The 21,100-nt window shown below is 41.0% G+C and overlaps 1 protein-coding gene across 2 annotated transcripts; it reads left to right on the top strand.

Moving 5' to 3' along the window:
• Positions 1-17,357: 17,357 nt before the first annotated feature.
• On the top strand, positions 17,358-20,910 carry LOC133918924 (pentatricopeptide repeat-containing protein At1g09900-like). 2 transcript variants are annotated; one of them, XM_062363057.1, is made up of 2 exons: positions 17,358-19,911; positions 20,494-20,910. In XM_062363057.1, exon 1 carries the CDS (start codon positions 17,434-17,436, stop codon positions 19,438-19,440), a length of 2,007 nt encoding a protein of 668 aa, XP_062219041.1. In that variant the 5' UTR covers positions 17,358-17,433; the 3' UTR covers positions 19,441-19,911; positions 20,494-20,910. The 2 variants fall into 2 exon arrangements, with proteins under 2 accessions (XP_062219041.1, XP_062219042.1); XM_062363058.1 differs by having other exon boundaries at positions 20,536-20,909.
• The last annotated feature ends 190 nt before the right edge of the window (positions 20,911-21,100 follow it).

Below are 21,100 nucleotides of genomic sequence, written 5' to 3'. Positions count from 1 at the left end.
TGAACAAGAATCTAGCTACCATTACCTCTTTTACCTTTGGATGGGAATTTAGGTATATGATGATCATGATCTTTATCAATGCACCTAATCTTGTACACTTGGCTTCTTTGCTTGAACTTCCACTCCATTTTGTGAGCCAAGTCTCCAAATCCCTATAGCCGCCTCGGGCTTCAAGTCTTATATGGAACCCAAACCGATTAGAGCCCCTTTTATGTTCGTGATGACTTTCTTAGGCACCCAAATGGGTTGGTTCCACCTTCGGTCCTTTCTCCCAACCATGTGTGCAACCACCTTGCCATTGTCCTTCTTCTTGAGCTTGTAGTGGATGCTCTTCGTCTTGACCTTGTAGTTGGGCTTGGTGTAGAGGTTGGAGATCCTGTTGGAGAGGTTCATCATCTTGTTCTCCTCCTTAGTGTCCTTCTTGACTTGCTTGCATTGGAATAACTTGTGCCCTTCCTAGAGGTATTTGAAGCATGTCACGATTGACCCCTCCATAAGCTTCTTCATCATGGTAGCACGGTTATCTTGGGGAGGTTGGACATATTCTTTGACCTTTAATCTTTCCAAGTCCTTTTTGAGCTTCTTCACTTCCTGCTTAAGCTCATCATTCTCTTGTGTAATGAGATCGTTATGTGGTTCTACAACAATATTCTCAACACAAATCTCATTTCAAAGGGGTGAGCTAGATAAACCAATTAAATCATCACAAGAAGTGGAAGCATCTACCTTAGCATTAAAATTAAAAAGTGAGGTAGATTTCTTTAAAGGGACCTTAGTTTGAGATTCAATGCACTCAAATTTAGCCTTAAGCTCTTCATGTTCCTTGTTTAGCAAATTAAATTTGCTCAATAATTGTTCATAATTAGAATCAAATGCAACATAAATGTCATTAAGGGTAAAGTCTTTAGATTGTTTCTTAATAGCCCTTTGTTGCTCATTTATCAAATAAAGGAGTTCTTCTTGAGAGGGAGAATCCTCATCAGATTCATCATCACTTAAATTGCTATCCATACCTTTAGCCATAAGGCACTTGTGAGATAGTTTGCGTGATGATTTGTATGATGATGATCTTAAGGAAGAGCTTTCCTTGGAAGAGATGATGGTGAGGCTTTCATCAGAGTTTGACTCTTCATTGTCGCTCACTCATCTTTCTATGCTTGCGAATGCTTTGAATCTTCCCCTTGTCTCTCTCTTGTTCTTGATCTTCTTCTCCCTCTTGATATGATCAATTATGTTGACCAAGTCTTCAATTGAGATTGGATGATCAATCTTAGCATTGATTCTATTCATATTCTTCTCTAAGTTTGAGAAGAGCTTGGCAATCTTGGGATCAATTTCTTCATCACTTGATGTGCTTTGATCATCCTCTTCATTTCTCTCTTCATCAATTAAATTGATTTTTGATTTGGGTGAGTTAATCTTTGAATTTGGTTTCCGTAATTATTCACCCCCTCTGATAGGGTATTTTGCGCATACTCGATCCTACAAACCACAAGAGTGTGCATGGAGGCCAATGAGGGGACATGAGGACGTCCCTTTGCTCTATGCGTACTCCCGATGGACCATCCATATATGATGAGGAGGACCAGGTCAGCTATCAAGTCATTTAGGGAGTACATTCAGAATGAGCCGAAGGAGAAGTGAGCTTAACATAAATCTCTTCATTAATATAGCCATTCAGAAAAGTGCTTTTGACATCTATTTGATATAATCTAAAGCCTTTCGATGCAGCAAAAGCTAAAAGAACTCTAATAGCTTTTAGTCTAATAACCGGAGCAAAAGTTTCCTCAAAATCTGGCCTTTCTACCTGTGTAAAACCCTGAGCTATAAGTATAGCTTTGTTTCTAACAACAATACCATCCTCACTTTGTTTATTTTTGAAAACTCATCTAGTACCGATAAGGTTATGACTCGAAGGAGGTGTGACTAGCTTTCAAACTTTATTGCGTTTAAAATTTTCAAGTTCCTCATACATGACATTGATCGAAGATTCGTCAGTTAATACATGTGAAACATCTTTGGGTTCAAAGAAGCAACAAAAGTTGAATGAGCATGAGAATTAGAATCAATAAATATGTAATGTGTGACTCTTTCATGCAAATCTCCAATCATCTGATCAGATGGATGACTCTGCTAAATGTGCAAAGGAGCATTGACTCCAAAAGCAATCTCTTCTTCTCCTTCAACATGAACATATAATGTAGTAGCTTGAGGATGTCCAACTGTAGCTAAAATAATCGAAGGTGTCAAATGATCTACAGCTGATTGTGTCATAGGAATTAACATCTCATCCTCCTCCTCCTCATCATCCACAAATATTCTCTTAGACTCCCTCTAAATATGTGTACCTATACCTGTATCATTTGGTCTTGTTCCAGGACTAGCCTCATCGAAAGTAACCTCACAAGTTTCAACAATTTTGTTAGTCTCAAAAACAAGCACACGATAGCCACTAGTATGAGCGGGATATCCAAGAAAAATAACATCAGTTGATATGAACTCAAACTTATCTAAATTTCCATATTTTAGCACAAAGCACTTACAACCAAAAACTCTAAAATGAGATACACTAGGCCTATATCCAAACCACAACTCATATGAAATTTCACCCAATTTAGATATTAAAAAAATATGGTTTGAAACATAACAAGCAGTAAATATAGCTTCGGTCCAAAATTTTCTAGAAGTGACAATTTCATCTAGCATGGTCCTAGACATCTCAACGAGAGTCCTATTCTTCCATTCAACTACACCATTTTGTTGAGGTGTTCTAGGTGATGAAAATTGATGTTCAATCTCTTTTTCAGCACAAAAGTGATCAAAAGAAGAATTCTTAAATTTAGTTCTATTAACACTTCTGATCGCTCTCAAGGATCTTGTGGGATCAACAGACAATCTAAGAACTAAACTTCTAAAATAGTCAAAAACTTCATCCTTAGATGCTAGAAAGTAAACTCAAGAATATCTAGAGTAGTCATCAACAATAATAAGCACGTACCATTTACCTCCAAAAGATTGAACTCTAGAAGGTCCAAAAGTATTAAGGTGTAAAAGTTGACTTGGTACATTTGACATAACCATGATAATAGGTGGATGTGAACCTAAATGCATTTTACCATGTCTACAAAAAGAGCAAACTAACTCGCTATCACCCTTAAGCTTAGCCAAGCCACAAATAAGATCTAAACCACTAACTCGAGTGAGATGATCTAGACCAATATGACTAAGTCTATGATGCCAAAAGAATGGATCTTTAGAAACATTAGAAACAAGACATCTAAGCTTAGAAGAAGGTGATGCATCAAAATTAGCTTTAAAAATTCTTCCAAAATATGAGATTCTAAAAACCAGATCACATGAAGCATCTACAACTTTACATTCATTTTTCTTAAAGCACTCAAGATGTTCATCAATCATTTGTGAGACAGAAATCAAGTTAAATTTGTGTACCTTTTGATGAGCAATGTTGGCCTGATCTTCCGATAGGTAGTGATAAGTCGGTGGGTGGAGAACTCGACGTTGATGATCCAAAGGCTTCGACCCGAACAGATCGTCTCCCTTGCAATCACTACACCACAGCTCCGATGGTTATCAACCGTGTCGCGCGGTTGACCTCGCCAAGAAGGCTCAATCCCTGCAAGCGTACCGAGAACACAAGCAAGAACGTAGAAGATGCAATCTGAAATATTGTGAATTGAATTCAAGCACTCGAAGTCGGAGTTCCACAAACACTTGCGGCGGCCTAGTCGGTCCGGAACAAGAGCGAAAATCTCACAACTGTGTGTAGATCAATGTCTAAGCAAAACCCAACCCTAATTAGAGTGGTGTCTACTGTATATAAAAGACTAGGGTTGGCCAAGGACCCCTGGACGTGTCCCTAATGGACTCCAACACGTTACACGGCCCAACGGCCCAAAAGGTGGTGGCGCAGCACCCTGACAGATTCTGGACGTCCACTTGTTTTGACAATTCCCGTTGACTCACAAAGAATTTGGATATGAGACCAGTCCCGTTGGAAAGCGTATCTCCTTAGCTTTCCAACCATGTTTAGAACGTCGAAAACAGAGTCAGTATGCATCCTGGACGATGATTTTAGTGCAGGCTGGTCCTAGACTCCGAAATGGACTCGAACTTGATTGGACCTCCACCTTGGCTTGGGCGCCCTTGCTGTTCTTCTCCCGTGTTCCTAAGTAACAATACATCACAATTATTTAGTAGAATCCCATCCTCATCAAAATATAAAGGAACACTAAGGAACGAGCTCACCTCATGATTTAGTTGACGTGCACGAGCTCGTGTCAATGGACCTATTGTTGGAGGAATACTCGGTGTGTGTGTATCCGAAAGAGTGATGTCCTCATCATCCTCCCCCTCTTGAATTGGAGTCGTCCTCGACGCAATGTCATCTTCTTTTCCCAAGTAAGGCTTTAAATCTGAAATGTTAAATGTGGGACTAACCCCATAATCTGCAGGCAACTCAAGCTTATATGCATTATCATTGATCTTTTCCACAATTTTAAAAGGACCATCCGCTCGAGGCAGCAATTTAGACTTTCTCAAATCAGGAAACCTATCTTTGCGCAAATATAACCACACAAGATCACCAATTTCAAAAGTAATATGTTTCCGACCTTGGCTACCATAAGTTCTATACTTCTCATTCATCTTTTCAATATTTTGCTTAGTCAACTCATGCATTTTCAGAATCAAATCAGCACGTGTCTTAGCATCAAAATTCAATTTCGCGGATGTTGGTAAAGGAAGTAAATCAATAGGGGCACGGGGGTTAAAACCATACACTACCTGAAACGGACTTACCTTGGTGGTGGAGTGAACTGATCTGTTGTAAGCGAACTCAATATGGGGTAGACACTCTTCCCACATCCTCAAATTTTTCTTCAAAACAGCCCGCAACATGGTGGATAATGTGCGGTTCACAACCTCCGTTTGTCCGTCGGTTTGAGGGTGACATGTCGTCAAAAACAGCAGCTTTGTCCTAAGTTTATTCCAAAGTGTCCTCCAAAAGTGGCTCAAAAATTTTGCATCACGATCCGAAACAATGGTGTTAGGCACTCCATGCAAGCGAATGATTTCCCTGAAAAACAAATCAGCTATGTTTGTAGCATCATCACTCTTGTGACAAGGTATAAAATGTGCCATTTTTGAAAAACGATCCACAACGACAAATATACTATCCCTCCCCCTCTTGGTCCTAGGCAATCCTAAAACAAAATCCATAGAAATATGCTCCCAAGGCACACTAGGAACAGGAAGAGGCATATAAAGTCCATGTGGGTTCAAGCGAGACTTAGCTTTATTGCAAGTAGTGCAGCGTGCCACGTAGCGCTCGACGTCGCGCCTCATCTTAGGCCAAAAGAAGTGAGTAGCCAGTACATCCTCGGTCTTCTTCACTCCAAAATGTCCCATCAAACCACCTCCATGCACTTCCTGCAAGAACAATAGGTGAATAGAGCTAGCTGGGATGCATAGCCTGTTAGCACGGTATAGTAATCCATCATTCAGCACATATTTATTCCAAGTTCTTCCTTCTTTACAATGTTCGAAAGCATCTTTAAAGTCCAAATCAGTAGTATATAATCCTTTAATTGTTTCTAAACCAAAAATCTTATGATCGAGTTGGGACAACATGGTATAACGTATAGATAACGCATCTGCAATGATATTGTCTTTACCTTTCTTGTGTTTAATGATATAAGGAAAAGACTCTATAAATTCAACCCACTTAGCATGACGTTTGTTCAGTTTGGCTTGGCTTCTAATATATTTCAAAGCTTCATGATCAGAATGAATAATAAACTCCTTGGGCCAAAGATAATGTTGCCATATTTCTAAAACTCGCACTAAAGCATACAACTCCTTATCATAAGTCGAATAATTAAGAGATGGCCCATTCAATTTCTCACTAAAATAAGCAACGGGTTTACCTCCTTGTAGTAGCACTCCTCCAATTCCAATGCCGCTAGCATCACATTCTAACTCAAAAGTCTTACCAAAGTCCGGAAGTTGGAGTAGAGGTGCATGTGTAAGCTTATCTTTCAGCGTATTAAAAGCTTGTTCTTGTGCTAGCCCCCATTGGAACGGAACGCCCTTCTTTGTCAACTCATTGAGTGGGGCAGCAATGGTGCTGAAATCTCTCACAAAACGCCGATAGAACCCTGCAAGGCCATGAAAGCTTCTCACCTGTGTGATAGTCCCAGGGGTCGGCCAGCTCTTGATGGCTTCAATTTTAGCTTCATCCATTTCAATTCCGTATGGAGTAACAACATAGCCAAGAAAAGCAACTCTATTCGTGCAAAAGGTACACTTGTCAAGGTTAGCAAACAAACGTGCCTCTCTCAAAGCAGTAAAAATAGCACGTACATGATCAATGTGTTCTTCATGTGACTTGCTATAGATCAAAATATCATCAAAGTACACCACCACAAATCTTCCTATGAAAGCACGTAAAACCTCATTCATCAATCTCATGAAAGTGCTAGGTGCATTAGTTAAACCAAAAGGCATCACTAACCACTCATATAGACTGAACTTAGTTTTGAAAGCAGTTTTCCATTCATCTCCCAATTTCATTCTTATTTGGTGGTAACCACTACGCAAGTCAATCTTCGTGAAAATAATAGAACCACTCAACTCATCAAGCATGTCGTCTAGCCTAGGAATAGGGTGACGATACCTTATTGTGATATTATTAATGGCTCTACAATCAACACACATGCGCCATGTACCATCTTTCTTAGGACCCAAAAGAACTGGAACAGCACAAGGACTAAGGCTCTCTCGTACGTACCCACGGTCCAAAAGGTCTTGGACTTGTCACTGAATTTCCTTAGTCTCCTCCGGATTGGTCCTATATGCAGCGCGGTTTGGCAAAGTCGCTCCCGGGATCAAATCTATTTGGTGCTCTATCCCTCTCAATGGTGGTAGCCCCGGGGGTATCTCAGCTGGAAAGACATCCTTATACTCCTGCAAAAGGTTAGTGACAGCAGCAGGCAAAGAGCTAGGTATATCATCAATTGAAAATAAAACCTCTTTGCATACGAAAGCATAGCACAAAGTATCATTATCTTGAATTTCAGCAAGGTCAGATTTAGTAGCAAGCATAACACCACCCTTTAACTTAATGCCTTCGGACCTAGGTGTGTTCTTCTCTTTCTTAGGTGGAAAAACAGATTGAGCTACTTGCTGATTTTCAGATTCCAAAACACGTTCTTTCTTTTCTTTTTCAGCTAAAGCTTTATCACATTGCACAATTTCAGCAGGTGTCAAAGGAAGCAAAGAGATTTTCTTTCCCTTGTGCATGAGAGAGTATTTATTACTTCTACCATGGTGTGTAGCATCGGTATCAAATTCCCAAGGACGGCCTAACAAAAGTGAACATGCTTGCATAGGCACTACATCAAAATCAGCATAATCATGGTAGGAACCAATAGAAAAATGTACTCTTGCAGATTGTGTTACCTTAACCTTACCGCTGTTATTGAACCACTGAATGTAGTATGGATGAGGATGTGCACGTGTTGGCAAGGAAAGATTCTTCACAAGATCGGAGCTCAAGAGGTTGTTGCAACTCCCTCCATCAATTATGGTACGAACACGTGCATCTTTGACAATGAGGAATGTCTGGAATAGATTATGGCGTTGTAGCTGCTCCGCTTTATCCATTTGAGAACTCAAAACTCGCTTCACAATGAAGGTGCGTGCTGCATAACTCTCCGTGGCAGCGGTACCACTAATCTCCTCCCCCTCACTATCCATGTCATGATCGGCTGCAAGATTAGCTTCAAATGCATATTATTCCTCGACATCACTATGACTAACATATCCACCATCTGCTGTTGCGGAGTATGCTCGCTGGCTTGGGCAATCCTTCATGACGTGGCCAATACCTTGGCAGCGACGGCACACAATGCCCGTTGTACGACCCGTGGTAGCTACACCTGACGAAGAGCGTGGCATTGGATCCTGTGAAACAGTAGATTTACTCACCTCACGTGATGGTTGTGGTGCTCCTGCTGAACGCGCCCGAGTGTTGGAGGAGGGGGCAGCAGATCGTGTAGATGTAGAAGGGAATGTTGTTGCTTGTCCCGGTGGTACTCGTGAAGTAGATGTACTCCCAAAATTGTTCCGCAATTTCTGCGCCTGTTGTCGACCCTGCAGTTCTTTTTCTGCCAAGATAGCAAAATGGAACAACCTATTGGTAGTATTGTAATCTTTATAATCAACAAGGTCCTGAATTTCACGTCTCAACCCGGAGTAAAAATGAATCATGGTATCCTCATCATCCTCTTGTATACTACAACGAAGCATAGCAATTTGAAGCTCTTGATAGTAATCATGCATAGATTTAGAACCTTGGTTTAAGCGCTGCAATTTCTTTTTCAATTCACGTGTATAATTAGGAGGAATAAATCTATTGCGCATGGCACGCTTTAGTCTAGGCCATGATTCAGGTTCTAAGCCACTAGAAACTAGACCATTCCACCAAATAATAGCATAATTCATGAACTCACAAATGGCTAGTCTAACTCTATGCATTTCAGGAACCATATGAGAACTATACTTTTGATCAACCGTCATTTCCCAATTCAAATAAGCATCAGCATCATATGCACCATCAAAAGGAGGCATTGAAAACTTAATCTTAGAATAAGGATCATTGCGACCGTTGCGATTAACATTATTACCTCCATTACCTTGACGACGTTGTTGTTGGCCACGACGTAATTGTTCAGCATGAGGACATTGCTCAGCACGCGCATCTTGCCCAACAAAAACCTCACCATCTTTTTGGTCACCATCATTAGTATCATCATCATCATCATGTGAATGGTCATCATCCTGTGATGGCTGTCGCAACTCAAGGTCGTTGACTCGCGTGACGAGGTTAGCAATGCTTGTTCTAATGTCTGTCAATAGCCTAGTATGATCCTGCAAGGCTTTGTTGAGTTCTTCCTTGGACACACAATCCTTAAAATCCAACGGAGAGCTATCACCTGACATGGTTAGTAGAAAACAAAGGACAACAAATATTATCCCTATCAACTACTAGGTTGTGGAAGGTGGAATCACACACACTCAAGCGTCTTACCACGCTCTTACAAATGTTCTTACCAACGCAGTAAGGAGGAACAACCGTGGAAGCGTGGGATGATTGCAAGAGTGAACCTGTTCGGATCAAAGGAGGTGGAGCTTTGAAGGCACAATATGGTAGCAAGGATTAGCAATAACTGTAATCAGATGAGCAAAGCTAAATAAGTGTCCAAAGTATGAATCACAGTTGCTGGTCGATCACGTGTCCCTAGTCCTAGCACATCAGCTGAAACAAACCTAAAAAGGATGATCAGAGAAAGACACAGCAAATAGCACAATGATCTGGGTGTTCTTTATGTGCTCCTTTTTTGTCTTTTAGCACTAGTAGGAATCATTAATTTTTTTTCGTATTTTTCTGATATTTTTTTCTGAACTAGGAGCACACAAGCAACAACCACAGAAATTTTCAGCTCAAACGGATGCAAAATGTGGCCTATAGAAAATCAAGCACGTTCTGTGAAAAGCGTGCGGAAACTTCGCGGCTCGAATACTCAATCTTCCGAGCCGAATTTGGGAAAAAAATTTCGCCAAAACCCGGCAAAGCCGGGGAGCAACGGATGTAACTTTTTCTGTAGATGTCCGTGAAAAAAAAATTTGCCTGATTCTGAGTCCGTATGAGAAAGTTATGGCTGTTTTAGTGAACCCCTGTCGAGTTAGGGTTTTTTTTTCAAGTAACTCTTGCAGAAATTGACCTCTTAAAGGTATTGCAAGCAATAGGATCGTGAGATGAACAAGGATGGCAGCGGTGGCAGGGCAATTGATACAAGGTGGCTTGCGACCTATCTAGAGTTGGCGTGGCAGAAAGTAACACAAGACGGCTCGTGGTGGCAAATCGAGTAATGTGGTGGCTCGACTTGTTGGTGGGGATGGTGGCGATGGGATAGCGGCGTGATCAAAACAGCACGGAGCGTTGACTAAAGACCAAGAACACGACTCTAAAACCAGCAACAAGACTCGACCACTGACACAAACTCAACAACGCGCAACTAAAAACAAAAATTGCAAAGGCACAAAGGGTTCTAGGGCAGCGGAAATTGACGTAATTTTTTTTTGGCTTTTTCTGGACTCTAGGTAATGAAAAACAGACTAATCTAAAGGGGAAAACGAAATTACCTAACGGGCAACCTGAAAATCTGATACCAGTTGATGAGCAATGTGGGCCTGATCTTCCGATAGGTAGTGATAAGTCAGTGGGTGGAGAACTCGATGTTGATGATCCAAAGGCTTCAACCCGAACAGATCGTCTCCCTTTCAATCACTACACCACAGTTCCGATGGTTATCAACCGTGTCGCGCGATTGACCTCGCCAAGAAGGCTCAATCCCTACAAGCGTACCGAGAACACAAGCAAGAATGTAGAAGATGCAATCTGAAATATTGCGAATTGAATTCAAGCACTCGAAGTCGGGGTTCCAGAAACACTTGCGGCGGCCTAGTCGGTCCGGAACAAGAGCGAAAATCTCACAACTGTGTGTAGATCAATGTCTAAGCAAAACCCAACCCTAATTAGAGCGGCGGCTACTGTATATAAAAGACTAGGGTCGGCCAAGGGCCCCTGGACGTGTCCCTAATGGACTCCAACACGTTACACGGTCCAACGGCCCAAAAGGTGGTGGCGTAGCACCCTGACAGATTCTGGACGTCCACTTACTTTGACGATTCCCGTTGACTCACAAATAATTTGGACATGGGACCAGTCCCGTTGGAAAGCTTATCTCCTTAGCTTTCCAACCATGTGCAGAACGTCGAAAACGGAGTCCGTATGCATCCTGGGCGACGATTTTAGTGCAGGCTGGTCCTGGACTCCGAAACGGACTCGAACTTGATTGGACCTCCACCTTGGCTTGGGCGCCCTTGCTGTTCTTCTCCCATGTTCCTAAGTAACAATACATCACAATTATTCAGTAGCATCCCATCCTCATCAAAATATAAAGGAACACTAAGGAACGAGCTCACCTCATGATTTAGTTGACGTGCATGAGTTCGTGTCAATGGACCTATTGTTGGAGGAATACTCGGTGTGTGTGTATCCGAAAGAGTGATGTCCTCATCACCTTTTGCAACAACTGATTTAGAATAAGTATCTCCAAAAGTAACACTTTCAGCACGAGATGCACATAAAAGGGACGAGAACCAAATCTCATCACCAGACATGTAGTGTGAACATCCAGAATCAACTAGCCAAATATTCTCCTTTCTCGCTCGAGAAGCATACAAAGCAACAGAAGATGTTGTAGAACGAGCATAGGGATCAAAACATAAACCTTGTTTGCATTTGATTGACTTAGATGAATCTAAAATTAGGTTCATATTTCTCTTTCCCTTAGAAAAACATTATAAAGTTTCTTTCAAGTAATCAACCTGTTTAGAAAGAGATGGGCACTTATCACAAGCAACATTCATGAGTTTATTTTGTTTACGACAATCAGAGCATGAAAGAACCTCATGAGTAATCATGTCATTATCTATCTTAGAAACTCATCATGTAACTTTAATTATAGAATTGAACAATTAGAACACAAAGTTGAAATGAGGAAATCAGATGTTGAACAACTAGCATTTTTAACATGTTTGCAATTCAACACAGCAAGTTTCTCCTTTCTTTCAATTTCTTCTCTGAGTTTCTCATGAGCAGAAGAATGAATATCTCTAAGAGAAGTGAGCTAAGAATAAATTAAGTCACATGAATTGCAAGCATCATCATGAAGAATTAAAGTATTAAGTCTTGCGATTTTAGAATTAAGCGATTCAATTAAATCATCATGTTTCTTAATTTTCTTGTTACGTTTCTCTAAGAGTGTACCAAGATGAACAACAGCATTAGATAGATCATCATAAGTAGGTAATATCTCGTTACCGACGTTGTCAAGTTCATCATCAGTTGAGCTTTCTTTGTTGCTTGCAATAAGACATAACCCAGTCAAATCACACAATATCTTACTCTTCGATGTTGTGTCATCCTCACTGCTCTCCGAATCAACGTCACTCAAGTTGACTTATTCGAGCACCAAAAGAACTCGATGCGCAACCTTATGGTTGAGAAATCTCTTCTTCTTCTTATCATTGAACAAGCGCTTCTTTTTCTCTGTCTCCTCTTTTGGTGCCTTCTCTGCAAGTTTAGGACAATTGGAATGAGTATGGTTGAGATCACCACATTCATAGCATCATTGAGGACCTCCACTTCCTCTCTTCCTCATACGTATATTATGCAATGCTTTAGAGAAATGAGTAGAGTGTAGTGCTAAATCTTCTTCAGAAATCAACTCAAGCTGATTATTAGTTAGTGAAGATATATAGAAGATAATGAAAATCTTGATGAAGAAAACTCAATATGAGACATGCTAGGTTGAGAGACCAAAGCAAATGATTTATTAGCGTTCTTCCTACCAAAGTTATCTAGCTCACGAGTTTTTAATTTAGAATAAGAATATCTAATGTAGGTATATTCATGATAGTGGATTCTCTAATACATGTCACAATCATCTCCCATGCTGACATATCTAAAGCTCCTAGCAGCTGTCGTGCATTTTTAGCATCAGTATATATAACATTAATAGCACGCACATTGCTAAGAATTTTATTAAAGCGATCAAAGAAATCATCAAGAGACTCACCAGGTTTCATCTCAAATTTTATGTATTCTTTCTTATATAAATCTTAATGTACCTCTTTAATGGTGGATGAACCTTCATGGTAATCACATAGTGCTTTCCATATCTTGTACGCTGATTTGAGATGTATCACGCAATCGAAGTCGCTCCTTCCTAAGTCTTTAGATGATCAAGTTTCTTGCCTTGCTATTTGCCTCGACGGCTAGTATGTTCTGTGCCGTCACTTTATTATTCTTTAGAATCACATATGGCATGTAGACCTTTTCCCAAATTGCAAAGCCCTGTGCTTGGATGTAGGCCTCTATCTTTACCTACCAGAACTGAAAATCAACTCTATCAAAAACACAAGGTTCTGTGGAATACCTATGTGAAGTCATGTTTCCAATTACCGATTAAGATCAATTAGAAAAGATTAAGTCTGTGATACCAATCGTAGGATCGAATGTGCACAAAATATCCAACCAGAGAGGGTGAATAATTGCGGAAACCAAATTCAAAGATTAACTCACCCAAATCAAAAATTGATTTAAACTCAGTATTCCATTCGAAACAGATTGTACATGCTCTAATAAAAATAATGTAGATAAATATCCGTTGGTCCGATTAGTCTCAAATTTGTACAACAGAAACTAGATTCAAATATAAAACTATTCCAACATGAATAGAGTCAATCGGATATGTGGATTAAGAATCATGCCTAGTCGAAGAAGACTATATCAACCAAAATCGAGTAGATTAAAAACTAGTCAAGTTTACCAAAAAGCTACTCGAGATCAAACCAAAACCACTCAAAATTCCCTCAGATCAAACACTAGATATTCTAGCAAGGTTTTGGATGGATTAAACCAAGATGAAACTCGCTAAAAATACAAAATTAATCAAAAACTAAAACCAAGCACGCAGAATATATAACAGAGAGAAAATTCTGAATCAGCAACTCATCAACTTATGAAACTTGATTTTCATTGCATAGATGAGTTTACAAGATGCCTCTCCAAAACATCCAACAAAGATTTTTATGAAATTTCAAAACAACCTTCTCTAGGGTTTCTCTATCTTTCTCTCTATTGTGTTGTCTACTCAATACAATAGATCTCTCTATTTATTAGATAGTCACATGCACAAAACGTGACCGAATTGAACTACAACTCCAAGTCATATTCAACCTAGTCTCTATCCTCCTCTAGTCACAAGAGGATAGACAACTCCCACTAATTAAACTAATTAGCCAACAACTCTCACATAATCATGCATGCAACATCTCACATGTATACATGCATGTATGTAACCAACTTAGAGTCCATCTCTAACACTAACTCTTGTCTCAAGTTCAGCCACCACACGACTCCCTCGTGCCTGCTCCAACTCGAACATGAATTAGTCTTTATGTCCTCTCACGATCTGATCGCCTCTTGCGTCCATCGCAAAACCTTGTCTCCATATGCATTGTTCTCTCAACTCGAACATCCCGCATGACGTCCTCGATACCACGACCTCAGTTCCTCCTGAACCTAGTTGTCGAACCTCAATTCTTCCCTGAACTTAGTTCACCGACCTGTCATCGACCATATTCGCCTTCGAGCAACACTTGCACATGAATCAAATGTGTACGAGCATAAGTTCTTCCCGACTTGACTCAAGATCAGTTCACAAAACACTATTCACACGATTATATTACATCATCTCTACCCTCCCGACTTGACTCAAGATCAGTTCATAAAACACTATTCACATGATTATATTACATCATCTCTACCCTAACACTAGCGTATAAGCATTTCTAAGAAGCATCTTAGCAACTCAAGAACATTGTCCTAATGTCATTATGTTAAATCACTTTGCTTTGCCAATTTCATTATTCAAACCATTTTTCATTATATGATCTCACATGGTTGCTCCTTGATCAGCTCATCTAGTGTATTCCACAAGGCGTCAAACTTCTACTACTGATTCTGACAACACAACCTCTTAAACATGTTCATGAGGTCTTATTCTTGAATTGCCGGAAGAAATTAGTACCCAAATGCCTCATGCACCACGTACTAAGCAAATCAGTCCACACATGACCAATTGTGACATCCTTATTATGCAGTTCTTGAATTGCCTTCAAAATCCCTACATGGCGGTCATGCATAATGCAGACATCCGACTAAGCGCCCACAAGTATCATTCTCACACGATAAATAAACCAATACCAACTACTAATGTTCTCACTCTCCATAATATATGAAGGCCGCTAGTAACACTTGTTGTTTCTATCAACCCCAATTGTTGTTAGTATATGACCCTTATACCTACCCATAAGGAAGGTCCTATCGATGTAAAGGATAGGGCAACATTGTTGAAAATCTTGAATACGTGATCCAAAGGCAAAAAATGTGTGCTTCAGGACCAACTTGCCAGGTTCATCCACCGATGGGTAGTGATCAATGTCAAAGTAAGTCTCAGGGTTCCTGTGAGCAATGGCCGAAGAAACCATGGGAGATTATCATGCGATGCTTTGTAGGTCCCGAACCTTATCTCAATTGCCTTATTCTTCACCCTCCAAGCCTTGTTATAGCTGATAGTATACTGGTACTGCTCCTCAATTGCCCTGATTATGGATCATGGTTCATAGTTGAGGTTGTTCATAATCTAAGCATACATGACATTGGTAACAAAACTTGATAAAAGGTTCATGTGGCTTCTCTCAAGTTTATCCAGCAAACATTTGTGGTCCACCACTATTGACACTTCCCAATAGTCAATCCACTTTCCTTTAAAAGTGTGCACCCGCTAGGGGCAACCATTGTTCACGTACTTCACATCATACTCCTTATTGTTAGACTTCACAACAACAAACTGTCTCTGAAGAGATGTCGCCCATTGAAATGTAGCATCATTGACGGTTTGACAGATAGGGTACCTAATCCCAAGGGACACCTGATTCTGAGTATACTCCTATGGCACTTGGCTTCCTTCATTCACCACTAGGTTGTTAAAATCTAGATTATTCCAATTAGGAATATCATTTGACATGTCATATTCAGGAGCTTCCTCGCCCTCCCGATCCTCCCGCTCCACCTGTTCAACTAAACCATGGATGATTTCCCCCTCATCTGCCACAATAGTAGGTTCCATTGGAATGGACGAGGACTGCCTGACATCCGATTCTCTAATCTCATGTTCCACTATCTCATCACCTACCTCCTCCTCCACATCGTCTCCACCATGCATGTCCCCAACTCCCTCCTTGTACATCAATTGCACAAGCAACATAAGTGGCTAACCTCTATCAATTACATCATGTAGGTACCTCCTCTAAACTTATGTTTCCCATAGCGGTACACCTTCCAATATTACCCACAATGCTAATAATCATCTCTTAAATCTCAGGATCTATTTTAAAACCCTGCATTAACCAATTATACAAATGCACAACACTCTTATGCATCGATCTCCCTGTACCCTTTCCATTGACTCTTTCCATTGACTCAAACACTTACGAATCTACCTCTTTCGGATCATAAACAATATCATTTTTCCCATACAAAATTATAAACTACCACTTTTCCAACATACCTACCCATAATAGACAAAAAAAAAACTCTATTATTATTTCAATTAACAACAACTATAATCACTAGATTTACAACAACATAAAAAAACACATATATAATGGTACTCGACAAATCTAGCTCTAACAATTGCTAAATAATACTAAATGTAATAATAATACAATTATTCTTAAAAAAACTAGTTATAACAATTACTACACATTACTTAAAAAACTAGATCTCACTAAATCCTACATCTAATTGCTAATTTATGTCTAAATCTACATCTAATTACTAACATATGTCTAAATCTAGATCTGATGAATAAACTAAATCATGAGTGTTTGCGTGTAGCCACTATGTCAATGGGCGACATGTCAACATGGCAGCCACAATGACTCCATATTTAATTATTTTTATGTTCGGCCATGGGCCCACCACGGGTAGTGTCACTTTTCTAGCAGATGACGAACACCTATATTTGCTATTATTTTAAACGGATATATAATTTTGCTAAAATTTAAAAATAGAACTATAAAATTAAAAAAAATCCCTGCTCCGCTGGGAGCGCGACTCGTAGTCAATTAGTTTTATCGTTAAATAAAGAGAGAGAAGAGAAACTAAAAGTTCAAAGAGCGATATTCAAACTAGGGATGTTAATGGGGACCCGATCCCTGATTCTCCGCGGGAAATTCCTCTATTAGGGAACGGGGATGGGGAGATTTTGTCCCCCGTGAACTCATATGGAGACGGGGACAGGAAGACGCTCCCCGTCTCCGTCCCCGCTCCCCGCTATATCCTCGATATCACATATATACATTTTTTTATTATATAAATGTACAAACATTACATTACGTAGAGTAAATAAATTTACTCTTATTCTTTTTTTATAACCTATGATATTTAATCAATCTTATATTAATTACCCTCGTATACATTAATAAATTACTTATTTATACAACATACATATTATTAATATATAAAAATAATCAAATATCATTCAATTTTATATCCTCATTGGGGATCCGATCCCCGCAAATTTCTCACAGGGATAAGGATGGGAGAAATCTTTCCCCCGATAGCTAAATAGGGACGAGAATGGGGAAGCATTGCCGGCGGGGATTAGCGCCGTTGCCATCCCTAACCCAAACACTATCGCTGCGCCTCACGTGTCCATGAGCACCCCAAGAATGGCCTCCCCCTCCTCGCCGCCGCCACCCGCCGCCGTCGCCGCCTACCGACCCTTTTCCTTCCGGCTGTCCCTGGAATATCCCAAGCCCCACCGCCGTCGCCTCGCTGCTGCCGCAGCCGCGTCAAGGTGGGCAAACCGCAGGTCCCCATCCGAGCGGCGCGGTGGAGCGGGCTCCATCTGGGTCAACCCGAGCGCGCCGGCCCGCCCCGGCGTGGCCAACGGGACGCTCCGCCGCCTAGTCCAGCTCGACGACCTCGACGCCGCGCTGCGGCTCCTCGGTTCCATGCCGCCCTCGGAGCCGCCGGCTGTCATCACCTGCAACATCCTTATCAAGAAGCTCTGCGCCCACCACCGCCTCGCCGACGCGGAGCGCGTGCTCGAGGTGCTGAAGGCATCCGGCGCCGCCGACGCCGTCTCCCACAACACGCTCGTCGCCGGGTACTGCCGCGACGGCTGGCTCGCTGACGCGGAGCGCGTGCTCGAGGTGGCCAGGACCTCCGGCGCCGCCAACGTCGTCACCTACACCGCCCTGATAGACGGGTACTGTCGCTCCGGCCGCCTCGCCGACGCCCTGCGCCTCATCGCCTCCATGCCCGTGGCGCCGGATGCCTACACCTACAACACCGTGTTGAAAGGCTTGTGCGGTGCTAAGAAGTGGGAGAAGGCTGAGGAGCTCATGGCAGAGATGATCCGGAACGATTGCCATCCGAATGAAGTGACATTCGCCACACAGATCCGTTCTTTCTGCCAAAATGGATTGATTGACCGTGCTGTGGAACTTCTTGAGCAAATGCCGAAGTATGGATGCACACCTGATGTTGTCATTTACAGTACTCTGATCAATGGATTTTCAGAGCATGGACGTTTTGATGATGCACTAAAGCTATTAAACACCATGTTATGCAAGCCTAACACGGTTTGTTACAACGCCGCGTTGAAGGGTTTGTGTATCGCTGGACAGTGGGAGGAAGTTGGGGAGCTGATAGCCGAGATGGTTAGGAAAGATTGCCCACCAAATGATGCGACGTTTAGTACGCTGATCAATTCCTTGTGCCATAATGGGTTAGTTGAGTGTGCAATTGAAGTTCTTGAGCAAATGCAGAAGTATGACTACATGCCTGATGTCGTCAGTTACAACACAATCATTAGCTGTTTTTCTGAACAAGGGCGTGTAGATGATGCCCTCAAGTTACTAGAAAGCATGCTATGCAAGCCTAACACCATTAGCTTCAATGCTGTGTTGAAGGGTTTATGTAGAGCTGAGCGATGGTGTGATGCCACGGAGCTTATAGCTAAGATGTTTAAGAAGGATTGCCCTCTAATTGAAATGACCTTTAACATACTCATTGATTCGTTATGCCAAAATGGTCTGGTCAACGATGCAATTGAAGTGTTTGAGCAAATGCCAAAGTACGGATGTACACCTGATATTGTCACATACAGTAGCCTTATTAATGGATTTTCTGAACAAGGACTTGAGGAAGTAGCGATTGATTTATTTAGAAGCATGCCATGCAAGGCTGATATCTTTAGCTACAATGCTGTGTTGAAGGGTTTGTGTATGGCTGCACAATGGGAGGATGCTGGGGAGTTTATAACTGATATGTTCAAAAAGGATTGCGCCCCAAATGAAGTTACATTCAATATACTAATCAATTCCTTGTGCCAAAAAGGACTGGTTGATTGTGCAATTGAGGTTTCTGTGCAAATGCCCAAGTATGGAATTACACCTGATATTTTCACATATAATGCCCTTATCAACGGCTTTTCTGAACAAGGCCGTTTGGATGATGCCCTCAACTTATTGAGCACCATGTCTTGTGAGCCTGACACCATTTCCTATAATTCTTTATTAAAGGGTTTGTGTAGGGCTGAGCAATGGAAAGATGCAGAGAAGCTTGTTACTGAGATGCTTAGAAAGAACTGCACTCCAAATGAAGTCACATTCAAATATGCTAATCAATTGTTTATGCCAAATAGGATTGGTTGAATGCACAACTCAATTCCTTGTGCAGATGCCAAAGTACGGCTGTGTGCCTTTCGTCATGCACGCTGTTGCCTTCATTGATTGCTTTTCTTAGCAGAGGTCTGGATGATGCTGTGAGTTACAAAGTTGCATAGTTGTGCAAGCCTAGCACAATTTGGCATCATGCTGCATTGAAGGCCTTCTGCAGAAATGAGCAACATGAGAATGTCCAAGTTTTTTATCTGGCATCAGCAATGAGAGCATGCCCATGAGTTTTCAGTTGTGATGGACCGAAATGAGCAGCTCCAAAATGAAGTGATACTCGGTGAAGTAGTATGCATCGCTTGAATCTGAAACTGAAGTTCATTAGCAAATGGCTGGACAAGGTTTTGTAGATGATGCGTGCAAGATATAATTTCAATGGTTTTATGTAACAGTAAATATGGAAGAATGTTCGTGATCTCATGTCCAAGATAGCTTGAAAGGATTGTAAAGGTACAACCGAAGTTATTGAGAAAATGTCGAACAATGAATGCGCATTTAAGAGCATCCTGTATGTTGCTTTGAAATAATTGACCAGCATGGCGTATTTGATAGCACTAGGTATGGTGTTGTACCAGGATTATATGTAGAGCCAGTCGACGGAGTGCGTATATCCCAGATCAACTGTATGTAAGGGTTACCCCTTCGTAGTTTCAGGTCTATTATGCTAATGAATTCTTTGAGCATATGACTTGCATACTATTATTCTGCAATCTAACACGTGGGCTCCTTCAATTTGACTTTTGGTACATCCTGCTGATAAGGATTAGTCTATAAGCTGTAACAATATTTGGAACTCACAAGTTATGATAACTAAGAGGTTACAGTATTGTCAATTTGCATGGAATATACTTTCAAATGTTATGGTTATGCCAGTCACAATAATAGAATGCTCGATCCTAGATTATACATAATGGATTATTCAATTCATGCTGTCCTTGCTGTTTGGCTTCTAATGAATCCGTATTATGATTGGATATTAACTTTATCAGAACTATTGCGATAACTATCTTTGTGTTCTTAATCTTTTTTCAGATGCAAGTATTTTACCCAGTTTGCATTCTATGCACTGATCAGGTTTTATTCCATCAATAAAGCACATTCTGTGTCGATGGATCAGAGTTCAGAAGGATCTTTGCTCGGCCTCATGCATGCCTTCTATTCAGTTGTATCATATGTGCAAAAAATTATCTGTTTGATAGAACTCCCTGCAACATCCGAGGGATACTAAGATTTGCAATGTAAAAGCATGTGCATTAAGGCCAAAAGGAAAAGATGTCTTCGATCTACTGGAAGGTGTGAAATTGGCGTAGAATACTCAAATGAGCATGCTATGTAGGAGACTGTAGTCTTATTGTGCATGCATTTTTATGTCTTCTGTAACCCTGCTAAGATCATGCTGCTTATTCAATTCGTTTGATGAGCTTCGAATGCAATTTAAACCGTATATACATGCTTTGATCCTAGAAAGCTTGGTTAACATATTTCTCGGTTTTAAAGTTAATATGCTACCTTGGAGATTGCCCAGGAAATGCCTTTTGATGAACTTCAAAAGCATCTGCAAGTTTTTTTCCCCCTTGTGCAGCACATTTTCTTAGGACCACGAAAATGCTAACTTCGGTCCTCCAGCTGCTGAAGAGGC

Source organism: Phragmites australis, chromosome 5 (assembly GCF_958298935.1).
Source record: "Phragmites australis chromosome 5, lpPhrAust1.1, whole genome shotgun sequence".
In the NCBI taxonomy this organism is placed as follows: Eukaryota; Viridiplantae; Streptophyta; class Magnoliopsida; order Poales; family Poaceae; genus Phragmites; species Phragmites australis.
This window is presented reverse-complemented; position numbering and strand designations above follow the sequence as displayed.